The sequence below is a fragment of the Marmota monax genome, unplaced genomic scaffold (assembly GCF_021218885.2).
Source record: "Marmota monax isolate L192 unplaced genomic scaffold, Marmota_monax_Labrador192_F-V1.1 WCK01_AAM20220418_F8-fsc00024, whole genome shotgun sequence".
In the NCBI taxonomy this organism is placed as follows: Eukaryota; Metazoa; Chordata; class Mammalia; order Rodentia; family Sciuridae; genus Marmota; species Marmota monax.
The window spans coordinates 1701182-1727198 of record NW_026695224.1 but is presented as its reverse complement, the minus strand read 5'-3'; the positions used below and the strand labels follow the sequence as shown (position 1 = coordinate 1727198).

Genomic DNA, 26017 nt, shown 5'->3' with positions numbered 1-26017 from the left:
TATGTTTGTGATCCATTTTGAATTAATGTTTGAATATGGTACAAGGTATGAATCCAAATTCTTTTTTTTTTTTGTAAATTGTCCCAGTACAACTTATTGAAAAGACTTCCTTTTTCTGCTCAGTTATCTTTGATTGTTGATGAAAACCAACTGACAATATCTGTATGAGTACATTTATTCTTCTGTTTCAGTTATCTATCATCCAGCTTTGCAACAGTACCACACTATTTTGATGACATTTGATTAAAATTCAAATGGCTTTAGTCTTCCAACTTTACTCTTTTTTTCCGGTTATTTTAACTCTTCTAGATCCTTTGCATTTTCTATAAATTTTAGTAACCATTTCTACAGTTTAAAAAAATCTGCAGAAATTTTGATTGGGATTATACTGAAGATGTAAATTCGGGGTTAATTTACATTTTAGTAATACCAAGTCCTCTGGCCATGAATATGGTGTGTTTGTGTGTGTGTGTATTTTTTATTTTAGATTTATAATTTTCTCATTAGTGTGTTCTAGGCTTTAATATGGAGGTCTTGTGCATCCTAGGTATTTCTTTTGTTTGATGCATATGACTCGAACATTTTCATTTTAATTTCTGATTGGTCTTTGGTGGTATATAGAAATACAGTTGACTGTTGTGTTTGTATTTTCCACCCAGCTAAACTTCCTTTCTAGTTCTAAAAATTTTTGCATGTTTCATAGGATTTTCTAAATAAGTTGTCAATATAATTTACAAATAAAAACAGTTTTAATTCTTCCTCTCCAATCTGGTTGCATTTTATTTTGGTTTTTTTTGGTGATTTGCTTTGTTTTTAGGACTTTTTTCTTTTTGCAATGGCAAGAACCTGTATTACATTTTTTGAAATGTGAGAGCAGGCATTCTTGTTTTTTAGGAAAAAAGATCTTAGGAGGAAAATATTTTCAATTTTCTACCATTAGTATGAAGTTCACTATAGGTTTTCTGTAAATGTCCTTCATAATGTTGAGAAATTATTTGACTGTGTGATTTGCTTTATGTCCAACTATTGAATCAAACTGATTTATTTTCAAATATTAAAGCAATTCTGCATTCCTGCAATAAGCTCAACTACTCATGATTTTTCTCTTTTTCATATACCTCTAGCCCTCACTTTGCAAGTACTGTGTTCATTGAAACATGTCCATTATCAGAACTATGTTCTCTTGTCTGCACAGTTCTGTGGTAATCATAAAGCAGAAGATTGTTTTCAAAATGCTGAAGTTGCAATGAACAGTGAGTGTACTGTGCAAAGCAAGATCTGTCTGTACTCTGAAGTTTACTTACTAGAATTTTGGTTAAAATTTTTGCACTTGTGTTCATGAATGCTGTTGGTCTATAGTTCTTTTGTTATGTCTTTGCTGATTTGGTGTATGATGCTGATTCATAGAATGAGTTGGGAAATATGTCTTTCTCATCTGTTTACTTAAGAGTTTTTGTAGAATTGGTGGGAGAGGTTCCCTCTGAATATTTGGTATAATTCGTCAGTGAAGTCATCTCAGTATGAAATTTTCTCTTTTGAACTACACTTTAATTTTTTTTTTCAATCTGCTCTTGAGTGAGCTTTGATACTTCCAAGAAATTCACCCATTTTATAATATTCCTTTGGTGGCTTTAAATACCAATAAAATCTATAGTGATATCACCTCTCTCATTCCTGATATTAGCATTTTGTATCTTTATTTTTTAAAATGACTATTTTAGCTGGAAGTTTACTAACTTTATTAATCTTGGCAAGAAAAAAGACAGCTTTTGTTTTAATTAATTATTGTCCTGTACTTCATTTATCTTCTATGATATTTCCCTTTTCTGCTTATTTCACATTAAACTGACTCTTCTATTTCTAGTTTCTTAAGAAAGAAACTGAGATCACTGAATTGAGACTTTTCTTTACTAATATAGGTGTTTACTAATATAGGATGCTGTAAGTATCCTCTAAATACTATATTAATGACGTCCCGCAAATCTTGATATTCATCATCTTCATTTTCATTCAGTTCAAAGTACTTTCTATTTTTCCTTTTTACTCCTGGATTATTTGGCAGTGTTTTAAGTAATTTCCAAATATCTGGAGATTTTCCAAGTATCTATTATTGCTTTCTAATCTAATTCCATTATGACCAGAGAACATACTTTCTTTGACTTTAGTTCCTTTATATTTATTGAGACTTATTTTATGATCAGTATATGCTCTATCTTGACAAATATAATTTACACCTCAAAAGATGTCAGCCAGTTTAAAATGGATGATAATCTTGTTCAAGTCTTCTTTATCCTCACTGAATTTATGTCTTTTTAATCTACCAGTAATTGGAAGAAGCATATTGAAATCTTTGAACACAGTGTAAATTTGTCTTTTTCACCTTGTAACTCTTTCAGTTTTTTGTTTCATATAATTGTAAGCTCTGTTACTAGGTGCATAAACATTTAGGATTCTTATGTTGTCTAGAAGAACTGACACCTTTCTATTATGAAATTACTGACTTGATCTGGTGATTTTCTTTGTTCTGAAGTCTACCATGTCTTTTATCAATATAGCCAATCAAGTCTTCTAATTTACCTTAGACTGGTATATCACTTTTTAAACATATATAATAGCATTATTAGAATATGATCACTTACAATACAATTCACTTAATATGTACAATTCAGTGGTTTTTCAAATACAGTTATATAACTGTCCTGCTAGATTAGAACCTTGTCATTATCTCAAAAGAAACCTCTACCCATTACCAGTCTTGCTTTTTTCTTTCCAATTCCTTCAGCCCTAGGGAACTGTTAGTATGCTTTTTCTCACTATAGATTTGCCTGTTGTGGACATTTCACATAAATGGAATCATGCACTTTCTAGCTTCTTTCACTTAGCATATTTTCAAGGATCATCCATGTATTGGTGTAATATGTTCCTTTTAATGACCAAGTAATATTTCGTTGTATACTATATTTTGTTTGTCCATTCATTAGTTGATGGATATTTGTATACTTTTCACTTTTGACTTTTACAAATAATGCTACTATGAACAATTAATTATCCATACATATTTTTGTATGAATGTATGTTTTATTTCTTTTGGGTATACCTAGGGATGAAATCCGAGGTCAAACAGTAACTTTGTTTAACCTTTCCAGTAATTTCCAAAGCAGCTGCACCAGTTTATAAGCCTCCCATCAATGTATGTGGTCCAAATTTCTCTATATTCTCTCCAACACTAGCTATTATCTTCCTCTCTCTCTTTCTCCCCCTACCCCCACCCCTCACTCTAACTCACTCACTCTTTCTAAGTGACAGTGTTTTGCTTTGTTGCCCAGACTGGCCCCAAACTGCTTCCCCCAAGCAGTCTTACTGCTTCAGCTTCTCAAATAGCTGGGATTACAGGCACATGCAATGCTTCCTTGCTAGCTCTGTCTCTTTTTATTACAGCCATGCTACTAGATGTTAATTGGTGTCTTATTATGATTTTGATTTGGACTTCTCTGATAGCTCATTTTGTTGACTATCCTTTTTGTGCATAATGAGCTTTTTATTGCTTGGAGAAATAATATCTATTCAAATCCTTAAGGGTTAGGGTTAGGGTTAGGGTTACAACAGTCACTTGAGGCAATGTGCTATTATTACTACTATTTTATGAATGAGGATATAAGAATAACAGGTAAAGGGCTAATGTCCCTAACAATCAGAGATCTAAGAATCAGTTAGAAAAAATTTTAGTGGCAATTCACAGAAGAAAAAGGACTGATGAACCTGAAAGTAATAGTTTCTCATAATCAGAAAAAAAAAAATAGATCATTTGTAAGCAATTCAACTGGCAAGAGTAAGAAGCAATGCTACTATTATTGCCAAGACATGAAAGACACACTCATATTAAATTGGAACTATAAATTGGTACATTTTTAAATACACATATCTTTTGGCCAGATGATTATCATCTGAAAATCCTTGTAGAAGTTTCCAAAGAAAAATAAAAGAGGAACATCTGGCAATAACCTGACCATCAATAATAGAATTTTTAAATGAATGATAGCTTATCCGTACAATAGAGTTGCCACTGGGGAGAATGAGACTGGGGAAATTGATAATTTGGTGGGCTATTGGTGAAAGATATGCAACTTCTCCAAAGGAAATTTTCAAAATAGTGTCAGAAGTCTTGATAATTTAGTATCATTTTCCCATAGCAGAACCCAGTTTGGTTTGAAGGTTTTCTTTTTTGTTTATAAGGATATGGGTGGGTTCTTACATACATGAATAGCCTAGGAGAAAGTTTGGAGAGATACATACCAAATTATTAACAATGTTTATCACAGGAAAGGAAGGATTTTGACTTTTTAAATGTCTCTGTTACTTGAATTTTGTAATCATTTTGAAAAACAATTTTTTAAACAATGCATTCATTGCAATTGCCAAAAATACAGAAAATCTGACTCAAAGAGGCAAAACCATTCTCCCGCAAGGGTTTCAAAACCAAATAGAGCAAGACTATGTCTTTAGATTTCATCAGAATTTAAAAGAACTGAGCTTTTACAGACCCCAAGTTGCACAGTATAACACCAGTATAACTAGTGAGACATTCGTTATTTTACAAACATGTATCAAAAATTAAGAATGGTGTAAGGCACGGTTGGACACACCTGTAATCCCAGCAGCTCCTGAAGCTGAGGCAGGAGGATAATGAGTTCAAAGCCAGCCTCAGCAACCAGAGTCGCTAAACAACTCATTGAGGCCCTGTCTCTAAATAAAATACAAAATAGGCTGGGGATTGTGGCTCAGTGGTTGGTTGATGCCCCTGAGTTCAAACCCTGGCACCCCCCCACAAAAAAAATTAAGAATGGAATTTTAAATTATACAGTTACAATAAAGATTGTTTACATGAAACTGACCAGAGTTGTTATAATGAAATCCATGCAGTGGCTTTGAAAAGAGAAATAGAATACATGCAGAAGGCTGATGAATGTGATACAGTGATCACAAAATATAGTAGAAAGCTGCTTTTATCACATATTTTCATATTTAAACATACTCTCTAATGAGAAGCTAGAATATGCTGCATCTCTATGAAATTTATAGTAAAATGGTTTAGCTTAAAAAGTAGGATACATAAGTTACCTGAAAAAAAAATTGCAAATCAGAATTTAAAAATCAATTATTAGATAAGAGACAAAGAAAAATCATTTGTTCTTTGTAATGAGAATGCTGTTACATGTTATATCTTGAGCAAAGGTCACCTCAAAGTTTTCCAAGTAAATGTTATGGTCTGAGAAAGCTTTCATTGATTAAATAATTGTTCTAATGAACTATTTGTTCTGGAAATTTTTTTAGTCTTGGAAAAATAAGCAATCATGTATTAGTACTTCATACAAATTGAATATTTTGTACATAGGTTTCAAGTATGTGTTAAATACTTAGAAATGTTCCTTTCTTATAATTCTTTTTTTTCCCCCTAAATCACCGAGACTCAAACATTTTTATGTGGAAAAAAAGAAGAAATCTCCACTAATTTAGTTAAAATGATTATTAGAGAAAAATTGAACAGTAATCTTTCTCTCTCTCTCTCAAAAAAAAAAAAAGAAGAAGAAGAATATAGGTGTAAATGGTAATAACTGGTCCAGGAACTCAGTTACAGAACACAAGGTATATGGATAATAGAATAACAAGAGAGCACCAGAGGGATGTATGTAGAAACTCTATGTAAAGAGGAAAAAGGCAAGCAACTGACTTGCCTCAAAAAGTCAGACAATTTTTATCAAAGACTGAAAAGAAGTGACAACAATTTTAGTTCATTGTTTTTGTTGTTGTTGTTTTTAATGTCACAGTACAGCAATCATAATTGATTGCTGGATTTTTTTTTGGGGGGGGTTAGTATAATTTCACTGTATATATTTATTTTTTGATTCTAGAAAAATACATTACACCTGTTGTTGCACAGTTTTGAGATGTCATATTAACTAAATGCCTTTTGTTTATTATACAGCAACCAGCAAGCCTTTTTATTGGAAAATGTCCCTTGTAATAATGTAAGCTGTGAGGAGGCACATCGGATGTTTAAAGTCTACTGGGAGCTGACAGACCTAAATCAAATCAGGGATGCTATGGTTGCCACCTTTTTTGACATTTATGAAGATGTGAGTTCAGAGCGGTCCTAAGTGTTTGGGGTTTAATTTCCATCTACTTCATCTCCCTTTAGCTTTATACTCTTTTTGAATAGAAAATGTAGACGACATAATGAAAGCAAATGAATTAAAGAAAGCGTCTTTTAATGTTAAATGACAGAGAAAACAAATTTATCATTACAGTCAAATATGAAAATGCCCTTATGTAATTATTTGGATTAAACCACTGAAGAATCATGCATTGAGACTGGTAAATGTGCATGGTCAGCAGTAGACAAAAGCAGAGTCAATAGATAACTAACTCTTAAACATTTACTACATTGCAAAAGAAAAGTTATGTACTCACTTTTATCCTTGTGAACTAGAAGTAGCATCTATTGCTACAGATTATTTGGTTACCAGGTTAACTTATGAAAGGCTTGGATTTTTCTCCAAGGAGGAAAGTCAGTTTACCACTCAGAAAAATAAATTTTAGGAAAAAAAAATAATAAACTTGTTAAATTTCAAAGTATCCAAGCATATCCATGCAAGATAATTTACTTTAAAAAGTCAGGTGCTCATCAGGACATGTATTTCTTCTTCATCCCTGTTTTGGGTTTATTTTGTTTTTATAAGAGGCTATTTCCAATTATGAATAATGCAGGAACTTGTTTTCTTCTGTTCTCCTCCTACCAGATCTCATTCAATTTTAGAAATTTCCAAGCAGAAAAGTAATTGGCAGAAATATCACAAGAGGAGAAAAAAATCACAAGAATTGACTATGAATCAATTTTAATTTCTCTACATCAAAACATCATAAATGAAATTTAAAATTATATTTTTGAAACTGGGTAACAAGTTTTCTATGAATGAGTGAAATAATTAATGTCCTAATACAAAAGGATTCAGACAAACTGATATGTCACCTAAAACTCTTTGGAAAAAATAGCACATAGTCAATTTACAGGAAGAAAAATTTGCTAACATACATAAAAATATGATAGATGAATAGCCTCATGAGACACGACAGAGTCAGTTTAAATTGAGTACACTCTATTTTAATATAATTAGCAAAGCTTCCCCCTTTTTTACGGAAAAAAAGAAAAATGACACCTTGAGGTGGCAAGGACAGATAAAAGGTCCTCTCTCTGATTATTGGAAAAGATCTGGTGATCACTGTCACAGGCTTTAAAAATTCATGCATATATGGCCAGAAGGAAATACACCAAAATGCTAACAATTCTTTTCAAAGAATAAAACTAGATGTTTTCATTTTATTTTACTATTCAACTTCAACTTGAGTAAATACATTTTACGCTTAAGTGGTCAATATACAGTGTAAGCTTTCTGTCACTGTGACAAAATACCTGAAATAACTTAAAAGGAAGGAAGGCTTATTTTAACTTAAAAGGAGGAAGGCCTCAGTTTGAGAGATTTTAGTATACAATCAGTTGGCCCTGTTGCTTTGGGCCTTTGGCAGGATAGAGTATCGTGGCAGGAGTTCATGGTTGGAGGAGGCTACTCACCTCATGGCAGTTGGAAGCATCTAGGCCCAAATATCCCCTTCAAGAGTATACCCCCAATAACTGAACTTTCTTCCACTAGGCCTCAGCTCCTAAGAGTTTTACCACATCTCAGTAGTTCCACAGGCTGTCAACCAAACCTTTAACCCAGAGGCCTCTGGAGGACACTTATCCAAACTATAACACACACCATACTTTTTAATGGTCATTTTCTTTTTTTTAGTTCATCTAATAGTTTGTTCTTAACTGTTTTTCTTTTTTCCAGGGAATCTTGGACATTGTAGTACTAAGTAAAGGATATTCAAAGAATGATTTTGCCATCCATACACTAAAAAATAACTTTGAAGCAGATGCTTATTTTGTTAAAGTCATTGGTGAGTATTCTAAATAATTTTGTTCCTATACCCTATCTTTTCTACTTCTTCATCTTTGTTCTTCTCTCTCTCTCCCTCCCGCCCCATATTCCAAAGAGCAAGGATATTGCCCTGTGTACCAAACACAACCCTCTAAGTCAGGGAATAACTTCAGTATCATCTATATCTATGCATAGACCCCATTCATATTTTTTCACCTACCCCAAAAATAACATTTTTTTCCTGATCCACAATTCTGTCGAGAAAATCTGATGCAGAAGTCACATCTTTTTAGATTTCTTCAATATGCAACAGTTCCTTAGTCTTTTTCTGTTTCATGTCCTGACCATATCCATTTTAAAAGTATGAGATAATGCTGTTTCCTCATTTCGTAACTCAGATCATAAATGCTTTGCAGAAATTCCACTGCAAAGAAATGCAGAACTGATCCTGTGCACTTCTCAGTTCATCTCATTAGGAAGTACATGGTAGTGACCTGGTCTGCCATTGTCATGTTAACATTGCTCACCTAGTCTTTTTGATGACTACTGATTTCATCCAACCAGTTCACTGTTTTCCCCTTTTAATTTGATTAGTATTTTATGGGGACATATTCTGCTATTACTTAAATATCCTTTTCTCATCAGACCTCCACCTGCTACCCTTATGCTCCATTGAACCACACTACTTGAGTCAGCCTTCTTTGTGAAATAGTGATTATCTCCTTTCCTTCTGCATTATTCTAGATTGGAATCTTATACTTCCCTGTCCAAGCCTTGAGTCAGACATTTCATTAAGGAGATCTGGTTCCTTTTGGCAGAGTATGTTGTTTAAAAGCCAGTATCTGTTCATATTTGTATATACAATGTAAAACCATAAGTCATCAATATCTAGATTTCTAATCCAACACAGTGCTTCAAGGTTCTTTCTGATATCATCTGTATTTGTAGCTATCTTCTCTAGCAGTGAGAATCTGGGCTCTTGTTTTCCTCAGTGCTATTTTCACTGTAACCAATTCATGGCCATGCAAACGTCTCCATCTGACGTTGATGTTCATCATAAAAACCCTCTATGTTTTATTAAGTATTTGCATAATTATTTTATTTTTTATGGAAAGACTATAGATGTTGTATTTTTAAGCTTGGTTTCCACATGTTTGTTTTTAGCATATGGAAATTGATTTTTGATCTTGATATAAGCAAGATTATAATCTCAGTCACTATTGATTATTGGAGGGTTTTTTTTTTTTTTAGATTCCTTGGGATATTCTGCATAGACAGACATCATCTTAAAAGAAAGACAGTTTTATTTCCATCTTTCTCTATACCTTTTATGCTTTCTCTTATGCTATCTTAAAAGAATGTTAAGAGTAGAAACCCTTGCATTGTTTCCAATCTTAAGAGAAAACAGTCCATCTTTCACCATTAAATATTATTAGCTATAGAGGATTTTTTGTAGATGCTCTGTATCATATTAAAGAAGTTTACTCTCTTCCTAGTTTACTGGGAGTTTTATGATGAATTCATGTTGGAAAACGACTATTGTGTTTCTATTATTATAGTCAACATCAAGACAATCATCATATCAATTCATTTATTAATGAAATGCCTCATATACTTTGTAAAAATACTAGTTTTGAAATGAAGATAAATAGCTGAACACAGAAAAGCAACAGTATAATGAATGTGTTGAAAGATTTAAGAGATGAAAATGACAAAATATGTAACCTCTTTCTAAACAGCAAATTCAGTCTTATTATGATGAACTAACACTGGCTCCCATTTCATTAATATTATAGCCTTAAAATACTGACAGATGGGTTTTAACCATTTCTATACTTTTTATCATCCATTTGAGCACATTCTCTCCTTTATCATTTTCAAGAGATTTTTTTTTTACTATTTTAGAGCTAAAAATATTAAAATATCCTATAATGTGTATCTGGTATGCTGTTAACTTACATAATCTGGAATTTTTTTCCTCAGTGGTTTTCCTTCAACTTTAATTTAAATCTCAAGATGAGACAAGGAATCCTTAAAACATTTTCAGACTGTCATGTGTATAATTAGAATAATGTATTTCAGTTAATAGAACCAAAGGGCTATTGGAGTAAAAATCTAGGATTTGATACCATAGTGATAAACTACTAAATCCAACTATTAATTCCAATTTAGCCATTTGACTACTGACGCAAACTCTGGTTCCAAAAGGGAGATTCAAAAGAAGTCATATCATCATTAGGAAGAAAATATCTCAAAAAAATTTGTCCTTTGGCCTTAAAGCACTAGAATCATCCTCCTTTATGAAGAGCAACACACCATTAGTCTCCATTTATTTTAACATATATATTTAATAACATTATTAAATAACACATTTAATAATACATTCTCTCCCTTCATCCCAGGATGTTTGAGAAACACTCTAAAATTAAGATTATTTGTGCATTTGTATTAGAATCTCTCTGTCCTAGTTAGTATATTGTGATAGTTGAAGCAACTCAAGGCGTAGTGTCTGTCTTATTTGTCTTTGATTCCCCAATGCCTAACACGGGGTCTGTAACATAGAGGCATTTGGGAAATTTATGACAAATGAACAGCCAGCTACCTTTTGAGGTTGGCTTGGTTGTCTTAAGAATATACTTTTCTCCTCTAGTATCCAAGCAGCATGTAATGCCTCAAATCCTGTATTCTGTCTCGAGAAAGCATTCTACCAACCTACCTTTTGAGGTTGGCTTAGCTATCTTGATTTAAGAATATTCCTTTCTCCTCTAGTACCCAAGCAGCATGTGATGCCTCTGATCCTGTATTCTATCTTTAGAAAGCATTCTACCAACCTATGAAACTCCTATTCATGGACAGATCTCCACCTTTACCCATTTTCTGTTATCAGGAATACAACTTTTTAAAGTTTATTTCTTGAAAAAGAAGGTTGAAATACCCTGTTCTAGTTCTCAGAACTACATAGCTTTTTAGATTCTCTGTCACCATAAACTCTAACTTAATTCCAGGTTTACACCAGAACTGCACAGAAAGAATAATATAAAATGAGAGAAGGAGTTTCTATCTCATTACCTTAATGGGATGATATAAAAATAACCCTTTGCTCCAAACTTAAATGTTATTTATTCAAAAATATATATTAAATTCTAGTTAATAGTACTGTATTTCAAAGTACTGTTTTCTTTCTGTTTAATGAGATAGCTATAGGATTTGTGTCTTTCATTTGAGTTTTACCACTATAAAGAAACTAGTTTCTCAAATTTTGTGCACTCTTATTACTTAGTTCATCTGAGTGTGATATGTTCATGTGTATGCCTAGATGGAGTAAAGGTTAATGCTTTCTAGAACAGATGTTAGACATTGAGTAGTAAGGAAAAATTCAACTGAAAAAGGTATTAATTTGTATATTGTTAGGTCAAATTATGTTCTCCCTGCACTCAGTTCTTTTAACCTAGCTTTAGAACCACAAATTTCTCTTTTGTGCTTTCAAAAAGGAATATGAGGGAATTTTCTACATTTGTAACAAATTTGCTAACTACTGTGAGGGCATCTCATGCCATTTTTTTCCATGCTTGAGTCTGTAGACTCCTTCCTACAGATGTTCTGTCATGTGGTACAGAAGTAAATCAGAGCATAGTTTATCTAACACTGATGAGAGTTACAAATTCTTAGTTATAGTAATAAAATACTAAAGAGAAAAGGCAGTTCTCAATATGAAACAGAAAAAAGGAGTGACATTTTTTAACACTGATAATTTGGAAAATTACATATATTTAATTTAATATCCTGAGCCCCTCCTTGATGTTTACTCATTTATATTCTTAAAAATTACAAAAATAAGATCAGGGAATAATGGAGATGGGAAAGGCCTCCTATGCAATCTTTTTCAAGGCCAGCCTAGTGCAGCATCTCAGTTGTTTTTTTCTTGGATGCCTTGCAGAGAAGTCTTAAGACTGGAGTCATAAAATAACATGAACTTCTTATAGGAGACAGCTAAAACAAAATTTATTCCATCTCAAGTCACAATTATGCATTTATAGTTACTTAAGTCCATTGAGCTAATATTTGGCATATAGTAAACCATTGATTAATATCTGATAATTTTTTTAAAAAAACAATAAAATTATTGTGTGTTTTATCCTTAAAACAGATTGTAAATGAAAACTGTAGTAACTGAAGACCTATATGCACATCATGGTCTTGCTCAGGAAAAAATGAGCTTCTGTAAATAATTAAGTACCACAAACTTCTTGAGTTTTGACATAGTTTTCTTTTGTTTTTTAAATTCGCCATTTGCCTTTAATCAGAAATCTCTTTTGTTTTTATTAATTTATTTATTTCAATTAGGTATATATGACAGCAGAATACATTTTGATTCATTGTACACAATTGCAGCACAATTTTTCATTTCTCTGGTTGTACATGGTGTAGCAACATACCATATGTGCAGTCATACATGTATCTAGGGTAATGATGCCCATCTCATGCCACCATCTTTCCTGCCCCCATGCCTTCTTCCCACCCCTCCCTCCCCTTTGCCTCATCAAAGTTCCTCCATTTTTCCCATGCCGCTCCCCATTTTGTATCAGCATCCACTTATTAGAATATTCAGCCTTTGGTTTTTTGAGATTGGCTTACTTTGATTAGCATGGTATTCTCTAACTCCATCCATTTACCTGCAAATTCCATATTTTATTCTCTTTTAATGGTGAGTAATATTACATTATGTATATATACCACAGGTTTTTTTTCTATTCATTTATTGAAGAGCATCTAGGTTGATTCCACAGTTTATCTATTGTGAATTGAGCTGTTATAAACATTGATGTAGCTGCTTTACTATAGTATGCTGCTTTTACGTCCTTTGGGTATAGACTAACAAGTGGGATAGCTGAGTGGTGGTTTTATTTCAAGTTTTCTAAGGAATCTCCATACTGCTTTCCATATTGGTTGCACCAGTTTACAGTCCCACCAGCAATGTATGAATGTGCCTTTTTCCCCACATCCTTGCCAACATTTATTGTTGTCTGTATTCTTGATAACTGCCATTCTGACTGGTGTGAGATGAAATCTTAATTTTTGCCACACACATGTCATATAGAGCATTAATCTCCAGGATATATAAAGAACTCAAAAAACTTAACACCAAAAAAATTAACCCAATCAGTAATGGACTCAGGAGCTGAACAGACACTTCTCAGAAGAAGATAATACATTTGATCACCAAATATATGAAAAAATGTTCAACATATGTAGTAATTAGAAAAATGCAAATCAAAGCTACTCTTAAGATTTCATCTTATGCCAGTCAAAATAGTAGTTCTCAAGAATACAGACAACAATAAATGTTTTGTTTTTTAAGTTATCCAAGAAGTGGAATGTAGCCAATTCTTGTTGACAATTTTTGAAGTCATGTGAAATGTGTTGTGCAGGGTTCATTATATTATTTTTTTTAATTTTGTATGTGCTTGAAATTTTGTTTGAAAACCCATGATCAAAAGTATTTATAAAAATACATAACCAAGTTAGGGATATAGCTCAGTTGGTAGAGTGTTTGCCTTGTATGCACAAGGCCCTGGGTTCAATCCCCAGTACCACAAAAAAATAAAATAAAATAAAATAATAATAATACATAATTTCAAGTGATTCTTGACAGTCTCTGGCCTGTGACCTCCCTAACTCAGGATAAGTACCATTTACTGCCATCTAACTAACTTTCCTGAGAAAACAGAGTTCTCCACACATCTCCAACGTAAAGCCCAGAAATAGCCAATTTGGTGCAGGTTTTAGTTTTAGAAAGCTGAGTAATTTTGCATTAAGGACATTAACATAAATATTAATAACATGCTTTACAGAAAGGTCACAGGAAATGAGATACCAATTTAAAGCAATCATTTGAAAAAAACATAACCTTCTAGTCATTTTGATATGCCCTTCCTCTCTTTCCTTTGATTATTAGTTGTTTGCCTTAAGTCAGCCAGCTATTAGTATATAATTACCCTTTCAAAACCATGTATAATGTCCAGAGTTGATTTTGCTCTAAAATTATTCTGTAACTCTGATGCTCAAGCCAGCCTATACTAAATATCATTGTTTTCCAATTAAGGAAATTTAAATAAATAAATAAATATTATATATATTTATATTTGAATTTATATGTGGCTATGGAAAGGTAAAACTGTGCTGCCTATCCATTTGCTGGCTGCTGGTTCATACAACAGCACAAGTCCACAGCATTTATATGAAGACAACAGACTCTGTGTACTGCAGAATTGTGAGTTTCCATAGTGTTCCTAAATCAAGACTAATTCCTAGCTCCAATTTTTTTTCTCTTATTACTGTCAGCTACATTTGGAAGTTCCAAATCCTAATTCTTTTCTGCTAGAACTTAACTCAATTTTCTAACAATCATGAACCTGTTTTTCCCTAGCACTTTTAAAGTCATCACCGTTTCTGTACTTTTAATTACCAAACAACATGAGATCTTTCCTTTAGAAAGCTTTTATTCCCCCACCTGTTTCCAGATTTTGTTAAATATGTAAGTTTATTTCTGGATGATTAATTTTGTTTTACCTTTTATGTTTTCTATTTTGCAAATCCTTTCTTGTTATGAAACCATATTACAACTATATTATCAATAATTATTTAAACAACAGGTTTCACCACATTTATTGCCATTGTGTGTTTGTGTGTTTGTGTGTGTGTATACACACACACACACACATATACATACACCGCATGTCTTCATCCAACTTCAGTTTATTTTGGTGGAGCACTGGCTTAAGTGATTTTTTAGAAAAACTGTATATAATTAATAGAGTTTCTGAGAACATTCTAGTATTTCAAGGTATCATTTTTTTTGCCCTTACATATTAACATGGAATTTAATAGACATTATTCCAGGTTTTTCTTGAATAGAGTATGGTAGTTTTTGAAATTCTCTTTTCCTGCAAGTTGTGTTTAGGTGGGGAATATTTATATGATTCCTCATTTTTAAGGTTTTTTTTTCATGTATCTGAGAATTTTTCTATGCTTATATTCCTAAAATAGATCAGTTTTGACAGGAATATGGATAGCAGAAACACTTGTATCACTATATAATTCTGCCCAGCAGATGACAGCCATGCCTTCCTTTCTTCCGTCTCCATGTAGAAGCTCCTCTAAGCTGGGAGCCACCCCAAGGTAGATGCTGTTTTTGAGCCTCAACCAGGTGAATCAGTAGATTTTCTGAATCTCAAAGAGTTGTGCTTCCCAGCAGGAAGGAGAAAAGCCAAGTCACAGGAAGGGCTTATAACAGTCTCACTATTTTGCTGAGCTCTTTTATGTTATTTTACCCTGTAGGTCAGAAGTTTGGGAGGGGTTTTTTGGCAATAGTTTGAAGTTACTTAGAGCACTATAACAGAAGTATAGTGAAATCCCCCATTTCACTTAGCTAGCATGAACCACTAAGTGACACATGTAGCTATTCCTATTATGAGCCTCTGGCCTAATTTATCAGAGAGCTTCAGCTCCCCTTTCTTTCCCCAGTCCCACCATGCATGTTCTTAGCTGCTACAATTTGGAGATGAAAAATATTTTGGTGGTCTGCTGGGAGTCCATCCACTCTTGACCTAGTGACTCTGACATGTTCAGCACTAATTACTCTTTTCTTATTCTTATTCAATACTATCTCCTTTAGAAGTTTCCCAAAATAACTATCATCACAGTAACATTAAGGCAGGTAAAAATGTTTTATATTCGAAATTATTTCCAAGACATTCTTTCAAACACACTTACCTAGAAACAATGTTTTTAGTTGTAGATGGACAAAGTACCTTTCTTTATTATTATTTATTTTTTATATGGTGCTGAGAATCGAGCCCAGCACCTCACACATGCCAGGCAAGCACTCTACTACTGAGCCACAGTCCCAGCCCTATGTATTGAAGTTTTTTACAAAGAGCATATACTTTAAAAAATAATAAATAAAAGATAGGTAATCAATAACATATAATCCTTCTTTGGAGTGTCTAAAATAATGTTGTCTAAATGACAAGAATGGTGGTGGGCTATTTCAGAGATATATGCAAAAGCTTGAATAATTGCCATACATTGTTTGTTGTGTATTTTTGTGCCTTAAACAAACATATGTTTTCAGAGAACAAATGTGAACAGTCACCCATAATCCATGCATAGATTTTTCATTTTAAGCATTTCAAAAACCATTATAGGTTTACAATGACCTTTACAGCTCCAGCTTTATCCAGTTCATCCTTCTTTGAGCTTGCACAATGGTTTAGTGTTTGGGTTTGTTTTTGGCATTTGTGTGAAGTACCTAATTTAAACTCAGTTACAAAGTTAGAAGCCAAATTTTTAGACTTGAAATATCTTCAAGAATACATGGGTTTGTTACACATTGTATGGTTTAAAGTGAAGTAATAAAATCCCAAGCATTGTCATTTTAAAGGAAACATAAATTTCACATCTCATTAGCCATATTTTAAACTAATTAAATCTACTGATAACTAGTACTTTGCTTACCTAAGTATTTTAATTACTATTTTTCATTTAATTCTGTGAATAGGCTATCTTTATATATATTTTATTAACCTTTTTTTAAAGTATTTGGTTTTGAAAGTCTAGGAGTTTTTAAAATTGCTTTGGGAGATGTTTATTTTAAAGGGAATTATAAAATGTAATAATAAATCTATGGAATTTTATAATATGATTATAAATAATAATATATAATTTTAAAAGTTTATGAAATGGTTAAAATTTTTTTAACCTCTTACTATGCTTTAGCCATAGTCAAGCTAGTTAGAAAATATTGATACTTGATCAATACAGTGATACTTAAAAAACAACCAATCGGAAATAGTCCTTGCCTTCAAGAAACTCACAGTAGCAAACAACACAAAGAGCAGGAATTATATACAGGTGTCTGTCCTATTAAAATTTCGTTTCCCATAGCCCTTTATGTATTTTATCATACCAAGGATATTATAGTTGCTTAAGAAAATTTTTACTTCACTCATAACCATATACTTTATATCAACAAATATAACTCCCATTTTGGAAAGTGGGCTTTTTCTGTAGTGACAGTAAATTTTTTCTTGTATCATTTAGATGTTTATTATATTGGAATTTTTTCTCCTACCAAATGATGAAATTTCTATCCTGATATAACTGGGGGATATTACATTCTTGAAGTCATTTAATAAACTGCTGGTACCTTGTTACTTGGTCATAAAGTCTTAAAATTATAATTTCAGGGGTACATTGTAGAAACAACATCAAATTCTACCCTTTCACTTTTTCAATTATATAGTACAACTTTGAATCATTATTTTTATTGGTAAAATTTTGGGTTGGTATTTATTTTGTTTTATTTTCTGACTGCAAAAGTAAGACAGCCTGTTTTAAAACATTTAGAAAGTCTAGAAAAGCATTTTTTAAAGTTATACTCTTTGCCACTTCATACATATGACTACCATGAATATAGAACCTTCTCTGTTTCCTTCTGTTGGTTGCTGAAATTTCAAGCACACCAAAAGAAACGATAGCAATGAAAGCTGATTCAGAATCTGGAATTATATAATCTTTAATTTGTTTTAAAAACAAAGCAACACTAGCAAATATTTATTATTTATCATGCACCATAACTTCTGCCAAGTGTTTTACAAGGTTGTACCATTTTAGCATCCTCTATATGATAATTTTAAATGAAAATACATGATAATATATACCTTTATAAAATAGTATAATGCTATATATTATGTAAAGAAAGAAAACAGAAATTAGCTTACCAAGTACCATATTGTAGCCCTCATTTTTCTTTGCATTTCTTACTTTAGAGAGGATGTATCATCCATGATTCATTCAGACCCCAGCTTTTCAAGGCTCTCCCTCTTATAGATAATTTTGTTATATGTGAGCAACCTTACACAAAAGGCCCTTTAAACCCAGACTACTTCCTGCTGTGCTAGGGCACAGTATTAAGCAACTGAAACTAACTAATATCAATGTAGACTGCATTTAGGATTCATAGAATTTAGGAGTTTTTATAAACTTTATAAATTATTTTATCCAGCTATATTACCTTGAAGATTTTTCTAAAACCATAAGGAGAACACAGTGAAGTGATTGGCTAATGACTACATATCCCATTAGCTAACACAGCAAGAAATCCTCACTTGATGAAATTTCATGTACAGCATGAGTAGGATGCCTGAAGGGACTAGAGCTTTTAGTATTTAGTCAGTGTTGATATCAGATATTCACTTCAAAATGTGCTCTTATCAGCACTCACAACCTACAGACACTATAATTAATCTGGCATGAATAAAAACTAAGGGGTGGGGGACCTAACTATTCATAAGATAAACTACTAACATATATAGAACTTATACTGTATTTTATTTCCCAGCAGGATTTAATTCAGTTCTTTTCTTTTTTGAAGAACTTATGTCCAATTTTAATAAACTACTATTTAAATCATATTCCTGATAAGTCTGTCAGATTAATATACTGAAAAATAAAAGGCAAGAAGAATTAAAATGTTCTTTATATGCTCGTAAATTTCAAGAAACCTAATACTTTTCAGAAAGTATTTATTTCACTAACTCAAGAGGGGAAGAAGAAAGTAACACAATGGATGTGAAAGTGTGTCCCTTCTTTTCCTAAGATGATGGCTCACCAGAGGATGTTAGTGATAAGGGCCAAAGTTTAAAGTAAAATTTCATTAGCAGTGTAATTACTGACAGTGGCTAAAACATAATTTTTTTCTACCTATGTCGGATATACAAAGCTATATAGTGTAAGTCTACCTTATCTGCTGGGGTGGCATCACATGTCCCTAGAAAAGGATGAAGTCATACTATAGGTGAAATAGTTTCAGATTTAGATCAGGTTGGACCTTTGTATTGGTAATGATGGGAGTTTTGAATCCCTAATTCAATAGTATTAAACAAGCTGTGTATTATCAAGCTATAATAATTATTATAATTAAGCTCAAGGATTAGTATTGTTCTTTCTTGAATCTGTGGTTGCAAAAACTAAGTAAATGCATATCTCATTTGTAGTATGTAGGCATCATTTTGTAACATGTATGTGATGTACATGTAGTACATCTAGGTATATATTAATGTTTAATAACATCTACTTTGACTTTTATCATATACAATTTTTAGTAGAGAAAAATCTCTAAGATGTGAAAGAGTTAAGATTATATCAACTAACGTTTTGATTCTAACAAGGTGAACATCAAACTTAAAAGCAAATCTTGTTTTAAAGAAAAACTAGATGCAAGAACTACATTTTTAGTTTATTATGTACAAAATGAAAGAGACTAATATGTAATTTTGAGTAAATACTTTTGACTATGCTAAACAAGACACATTTTACGTTATACAGAAAATAAAATCATTCACCAATTGCCATAGCCCATCCAAGTACTAACCAGTCCCAGTCCTGCTTAACTTCCAAGATCTGACAAGATTGGACGCATTCAGGGTGGTCATAGAAATAGGAATATATGTTCTTTAAAGGAATTAGTGTCTTGTTGAAGGCTGTGTCCATATGATCTTACAAAAGAGGTATATTCACTTTGTGACCTTGAGTTATGTTTATGTGGAATTTTTAAGTTTCCTCTTCTGAAAAACAAAGGAAGAGATGGGGAACAACTAAACTAATTTCATGTTTTCATATGAGGATTGAAGTAAAAACATTTCTAAAAGTAAATTCATGTTCTGAGCTTGATACTTCTTGGAAGATCAATGAATGTTTGCCAAAAAGGTGTTTGATAACCCTTTTGAAGGATGATAATTTTGTCTATATATTAAAATGTTCAAGATTACACCCAGAAATTCTATTTCTATGAATTTATCCCCAAGGTAAAGGTCTGAGATACGCCAAAGATCTTTGCAAGAATGAACTATAACAGCAACAATTATCTTCCCAATAGTGTTTTGGTTGTTTTTTGGTTTTGGTTTTGGTACTAGGGATTGAACCCAGAAGCACTAGCTCTTTTTATATTTTATTTTGAGTCAGAGTCTCACTAAGTTGCGCAGGGCCTCGCTAAATAACTGAAGCTGGCTTTGAACTCGTGATCCTCCTGCCTTAGCCTCACAAGCCACTGGATTATAGGCAGTTGCCACCGCACCCAGCCCCAATAGTGTTTTAAGAGAAAAAGTTGGCTTCTGAGGTAGGGAAGACCTAAAAGTTCTAGTAAGAAGAAAGGGTAAATCATAAACACATACATAATGGAATATCATGCAATTATGTGGAGAAAGTTTAGGTTTAATTAACTACCCCCCAACAAAGCAAATTACAAAGTAGTGTGTACTATGATTTTGTTTATGTGATTTTTTTAATAAAACTATATGTGGTATCAGTCTTCTTGGGCTTCTATAACACAATACCACAAGCCGTGTAACTTAAACAACAGTAATTTCTTTCTCTCAGTTTTGAAGCCTAAAAATCTAAAATCAATGTTCTGGCAAGTTAGATTTTATTCTGAGGCCTCTTGGGTCTAAACATGACCTCTGTGTATATGGGTGGGGAGGTGTCAGGGAGGCCCACACACATGCACATAGAAATAACAAGTCCTTCCTTTTCTTATAAGACACTAATCCTGTCAGACATCATGAACTCATTTAACCCAAAACCTGTCTCCAAATATTGCCACACATCAGGTTAGGATTTCAACATATGAATTTGAGGGGATAATGTGATAGTATAGAGACAGGGAAAAATCAAACTTTCTTTTATCAAACATTCTGATGCCATCTACCTGGAAATGGTGTCAGATACCACAGATTGATGTTTTACCCCCACACTGCTGCCCCCACTTCAGATGTCAGTTGCAAGTCCCAGGTTGTAACATGTACTTCTGAGTGACTTTTGGATGATTGGAATGTATGTGGGGTTTTTTGTACTTCTGTTTAAAAATTCTTTCTATAAAAAATGAGCATAGAAACAGTAAATTAGTAGATGCTTAGAGCTGGGGGGAATGAGAGGATTAAAGCATGATAGCTAAAGGGCACAAGGTTTCTTCCTGAGAAGATGAGTATATTCTAAAATTGCAGTAATGGTTGCATAATTCTGGGACTATAGTAAAAGAAAAGTGAATAATACATTTTAAACAAATAAATTATTTGATAGATAGAATTATATCTCATCATTATTAAAAATGTATGTGTTTATCTGAGGTTTTGGAAATAACACTGGCAAAGATGGAATGAGTTCTCCCACACTGCACATTTCTGTCTTATATTTTGACTGTTACTCAGTTTTTTCAGTGAGGATTTCTCCATTTACATGGCACGCATTTTTTTTTTTTTTTTACTATCAACAGGAATGTACATATATACAAAATAACTAAAGAACAGTGGAAAATACTTTCTATTGAGTGGAATTATACATGCTATAAAATTATTAAGGTCAAAGAATGCTCCGTGAAGATAACAGATAAAAACTTTGATCCATAGGATGGTTACAATTTGGATAACCAAAATAGGAAGCCATAATCACTGTAAGAGAATGAACAGGGAGAAAGACTAGCTGTCCTTCTTGAATGCTGTTGAAGGTTTGTAAGAGAGCATACTGACATATGAACTGATGAGTAGACATCTATGACAAAGATAATATTTTTGTTAGTGACCCAATAATTAGATACTTAATAGGGTTCTTCAAACACAGCCAATTTGTGTGTGCGTGTGCGCGTGTGAAAAAAATTATTGTAAGGAATTGGCTTATTCGGTTTATGGAGCTGGCAAGTCTAAAACCTGCAGAGTGAATATCCCATTAAACAGGAGAATTCTCTTCCTAGAGGGAGGCTCATTCTTTGATTCTAATCAGACCTTCAACTAATTGGATGATGCTCATTCAAATTGTGTAAAGCAATCTGTTTTCCTTAGTTTATCAATTTAAATATTTATCTCATCCACTAGTATTAGTATTTTTGATATTGGGGATAGAAACCAGGGCTACTCTACCACTGAGCTTAATCCCCAGATTAAAACTGGGGCTCACCGAGTTGCCAAGGAGTTCACTAAGTTACAGAGGCTGGCATCAAACTTACATCCCATCTGAGAGCCTTTTGACCCAGTCAAATTGACAAAATAAACTATCATACTTAGTATTTAAATTCTTCGTCAAAGAGAGGCTATGATAAAATGTGTGGACTAAGAAGATGAATATTTCAACAATGTTCAGAAGTTTAAAATAGATGGAATCAAGAGGACAGAACCATGAGGACCAGCTTGGAATAGTCGTCTAGATGTGAGGTAAGACTATAATATAAAGAAGATTGTAGCAATAGGTATTAACAGAGGAAATAAGGTAATAATGATGAATATAGTTTGATGAATCTTTACATAGTTAAAAATTATGTAAATTATAGCCATACCCATTCTAAAATAAAATATATACATTTATCTCAGAAGAATTCCCCCAACTCAGTCAGTAACCCCTCCATAGATGTAGCCACTAAACTGTCACCATTAATTAGCTTTCCCTGTTTCTTTTTTTTTTTTTTTTAATTTTTTTTATTGGTTGTTCAAAACATTATAAAGCTCTTGACATATCATATTTCATACATTAGATTCAAGTTGGTTATGAACTCCCAATTTTACCCCAAATACAGATTGCAGAATCACATCGGTTACACATCCACATTTTTACATAATGCCCTATTAGTAACTGTTGTATTCTGCTACCTTTCCTATCCTCTACCATCCCCCCTCCCTCCCCTCCCATCTTCTCTCTCTACCCCATCCACTGTAATTCATATCTCTCCTTGTTTATTTTCCCATTCCCCTCACAACCTCTTATATGTAATTTTGTATAACAATGAGGGTCTCCCTCCATTACCATGCAATTTCCCTTTTCTCTCCCTTTCCATCCCACCTCATGTATCTGTTTAATGTTAATCTTTTCTTCCTGCTCTTCCTCCCTGCTCTGTTCTTAGTTGCTCTCATTATATCAAAGAAGACATTTGGTATTTGTTTTTTAGGGATTGGCTAGCTTCACTAAGCATAATCTGCTCTAGTGCCATCCATTTCCCTGCAAATTCTATGATTTTGTCATTTTTTAGTGCTGCGTAATACTCCATGGTGTATAAATGCCACATTTTTTTTATCCATTCATCTATTGAAGGGCATCTGGGTTGGTTCCACAGTCTAGCAATTGTGAATTGTGCTGCTATGAACATCGATGTAGCAGTATCCCTGTAGTACGCTCTTTTAAGGTCTTCAGGGAAAAGTCCAAGAAGGGAAATAGCTGGGTCAAATGGTGGTTCCATTCCCAGCTTTCCCAGGAGTCTCCATACTGTTTTCCAGATTGGCCGCACCAGTTTGCAGTCCCACCAGCAATGTACAAGAGTACCCTTTTCCCCACATCCTCTCCAGCACTTGTTGTTGTTTGACTTCATAATGGCTGCCAATCTTACTGGAGTGAGATGGTATCTTAGGGTGGTTTTGATTTGCATTTCTCTGACTGCTAGAGATGGTGAGCATTTTTTCATGTACTTGTTGATTGATTGTATGTCCTCCTCTGAGAAGTGTCTGTTCAGGTCTTTGGCCCATTTGTTGATTGGGTTATTTGTTTTCTTATTGTTTAATTTTTTGAGTTCTTTGTATACTCTGGATATTAGGGCTCTATCTGAAGTGTGAGGAGTAAAAATTTGTTCCCATGATGTAGGCTCCCTATTTACCTCTTTTATTGTTTCTCTTGCTGAGAGAAAACTTTTCAGTTTAAGTAAGTCCCATTTGTTGATTTTTGTTATCAACTTTTGTGCTATGGGTGTCCTATTGAGGAATTTGGAGCCCGACCCTACAATATGTAGATCGGAGCCAACTTTTTCTTCTATCAGACGCAGAGTCTCTGATTTGATATCTAGCTCCTTGATCCACTTTGAGTTAACTTTTGTGCATGGCGAGAGGAGGGGATTCAGTTTCATTTTGTTGCATATGGATTTCCAGTTTTCCCAGCACCATTTGTTGAAGATGCTATCCTCCCTCCATTGCATGCTTTTAGCTCCTTTATCAAATATAAGATAGTTGTAGCTTTGTGGATTAGTCTCTGTGTCCTCTATTCTGTACCATTGGTCCACCCTCCTGTTTTGGTACCAGTACCATGCTGTTTTTGTTACTATTGCTCTGTAATATAGTTTTAAGTCTGGTATCGCTATACCGCCTGATTCGCACTTCCTGCTTAGAATTGCTTTTGCTATTCTGGGTCTTTTATTTTTCCATATGAATTTCATGATTGCTTTATCCATTTCTACAAGAAATGCCATTGGGATTTTGATTGGCATTGCATTAAACCTATAGAGAACTTTTGGTAATATCGCCATTTTGATGATGTTAGTTCTGCCTATCCATGAACAGGGTATATTTTTCCATCTTCTAAGATCTTCTTCTACTTCTCTTTTTAGGGTTTTGTAGTTTTCATTATATAAATCTTTCACCTCTTTTGTTAGGTTGATTCCCAAGTATTTTATTTTTTTTGAGGATATTGTGAATGGAGTGTTTTTCCTCATTTCCGTTTCAGAAGTTTTGTCGCTGATATACAGAAATGCCTTTGATTTATGCGTGTTGATTTTATATCCTGCCACTTTGCTGAATTCATTTATTAGTTCTAGTAGTTTTTTTGTAGACCCTTTTGGGTCTTCTAGGTATAGAATCATGTCATCTGCAAATAGTGATAATTTAAGTTCTTCCTTTCCTATTTTTATGCCTTTAATTTCTTTCGTCTGTCTAATTGCTCTGGCCAGTGTTTCGAGAACTATATTGAATAGAAGTGGTGATAGAGGGCATCCCTGTCTTGTTCCAGATTTTAGGGGGAATGCCTTCAATTTTTCTCCATTGAGAATGATGCTAGCCTGAGGCTTAGCATAGATAGCTTTTACAATGTCAAGGTAAGTTCCTGTTATCCCTAGTTTTTCTAATGTTTTGAACATAAAGGGATGCTGTACTTTGTCGAATGCTTTTTCTGCGTCTATTGAGATGATCATATGGTTCTTATTTTTAAGTCTATTGATGTGGTGAATAACATTTATTGATTTCCGTATATTGAACCATCCTTGCATCCCAGGGATGAATCCTACTTGATCATGGTGCACAATTTTTTTGATGTGCCTTTGTATCCGATTCGCCAGAATTTTATTGAGGATTTTTGCATCTATGTTCATCAGAGATATTGGTCTGTAGTTTTCTTTCTTTGAGGTGTCTTTGTCTGGTTTCGGAATCAGGGTGATGTTGGCCTCATAGAATGAATTTGGCAGAGCTCCTTCTTTTTCTATTTCCTGAAATAACTTGAAAAGTATTGGTATTAATTCTTCCTTAAAGGTTTTGTAAAACTCCGCTGTATACCCATCCGGTCCTGGGCTTTTCTTGGTTGGAAGTCTTTTGATTGCTTCTTCTATTTCATCTATTGTTATTGGTCTGTTTAAGTTGTGAGTATCCTCCTGACTCAGTCTGGGCAAATCATATGACTTAAGGAATTTATCAATGTCTTCACTATCTTCTATTTTATTGGAATATAGGTTTTCAAAATAATTTCTAATTGTCTTCTGTATTTCTGTAGTGTCTGTTGTGATATTGCCTTTTTCATCCCGTATGTTAGTGATTTGAGTTCTCTCTCTTCTTCTCTTCGTTAGCATGGCTAAGGGTCTGTCGATCTTATTTATTTTTTCAAAGAACCAACTTTTAGTTTTGTTAATTTTTTCAATAGTTTCTTTTGTTTCAATTTCATTGATTTCCGCTCTGATTTTAATTATTTCTTGCCTTCTGCTACATTTGCTGTTGTTTTGCTCTTCCTTTTCTAGGGCTTTGAGATGAAGTGTGAGCTCATTTATTTGTTGGTTTTTCCTTTTTTTGAGGAATGACCTCCAAGCGATGAATTTCCCTCTTAAAACTGCTTTCATTGTGTCCCATAGATTCCGATATGTTGTGTCTGTATTTTCATTTATCTCTAAGAATTTTTTGATTTCTTCCTTTATGTCTTCTGTAACCCATTGATCATTCAGTAACATATTGTTCATTTTCCATGTGATGTAGGAT

At 33.2% G+C, this 26017-nt stretch overlaps 1 protein-coding gene and 1 non-coding gene across 3 annotated transcripts in view; both read left to right on the top strand.

Annotated features, from left to right (window-relative positions):
* Itfg1 (integrin alpha FG-GAP repeat containing 1) overlaps positions 1–26017 on the top strand; it is a 254097-nt gene that overhangs the window by 155195 nt on the left and 72885 nt on the right. For both annotated transcript variants that reach the window (XM_046435181.2, XM_046435182.2), the window contains exons 11-12: positions 5984–6134; positions 7890–7998. In XM_046435181.2, coding sequence (XP_046291137.1) covers positions 5984–6134; positions 7890–7998 — 260 coding nt within the window. The remainder of the gene's footprint in view (positions 1–5983; positions 6135–7889; positions 7999–26017) is intronic.
* Trnat-ugu (transfer RNA threonine (anticodon UGU)) lies at positions 13504–13576 on the top strand. Its single transcript has one exon. It is a non-coding gene; the product is annotated as a tRNA-Thr (tRNA).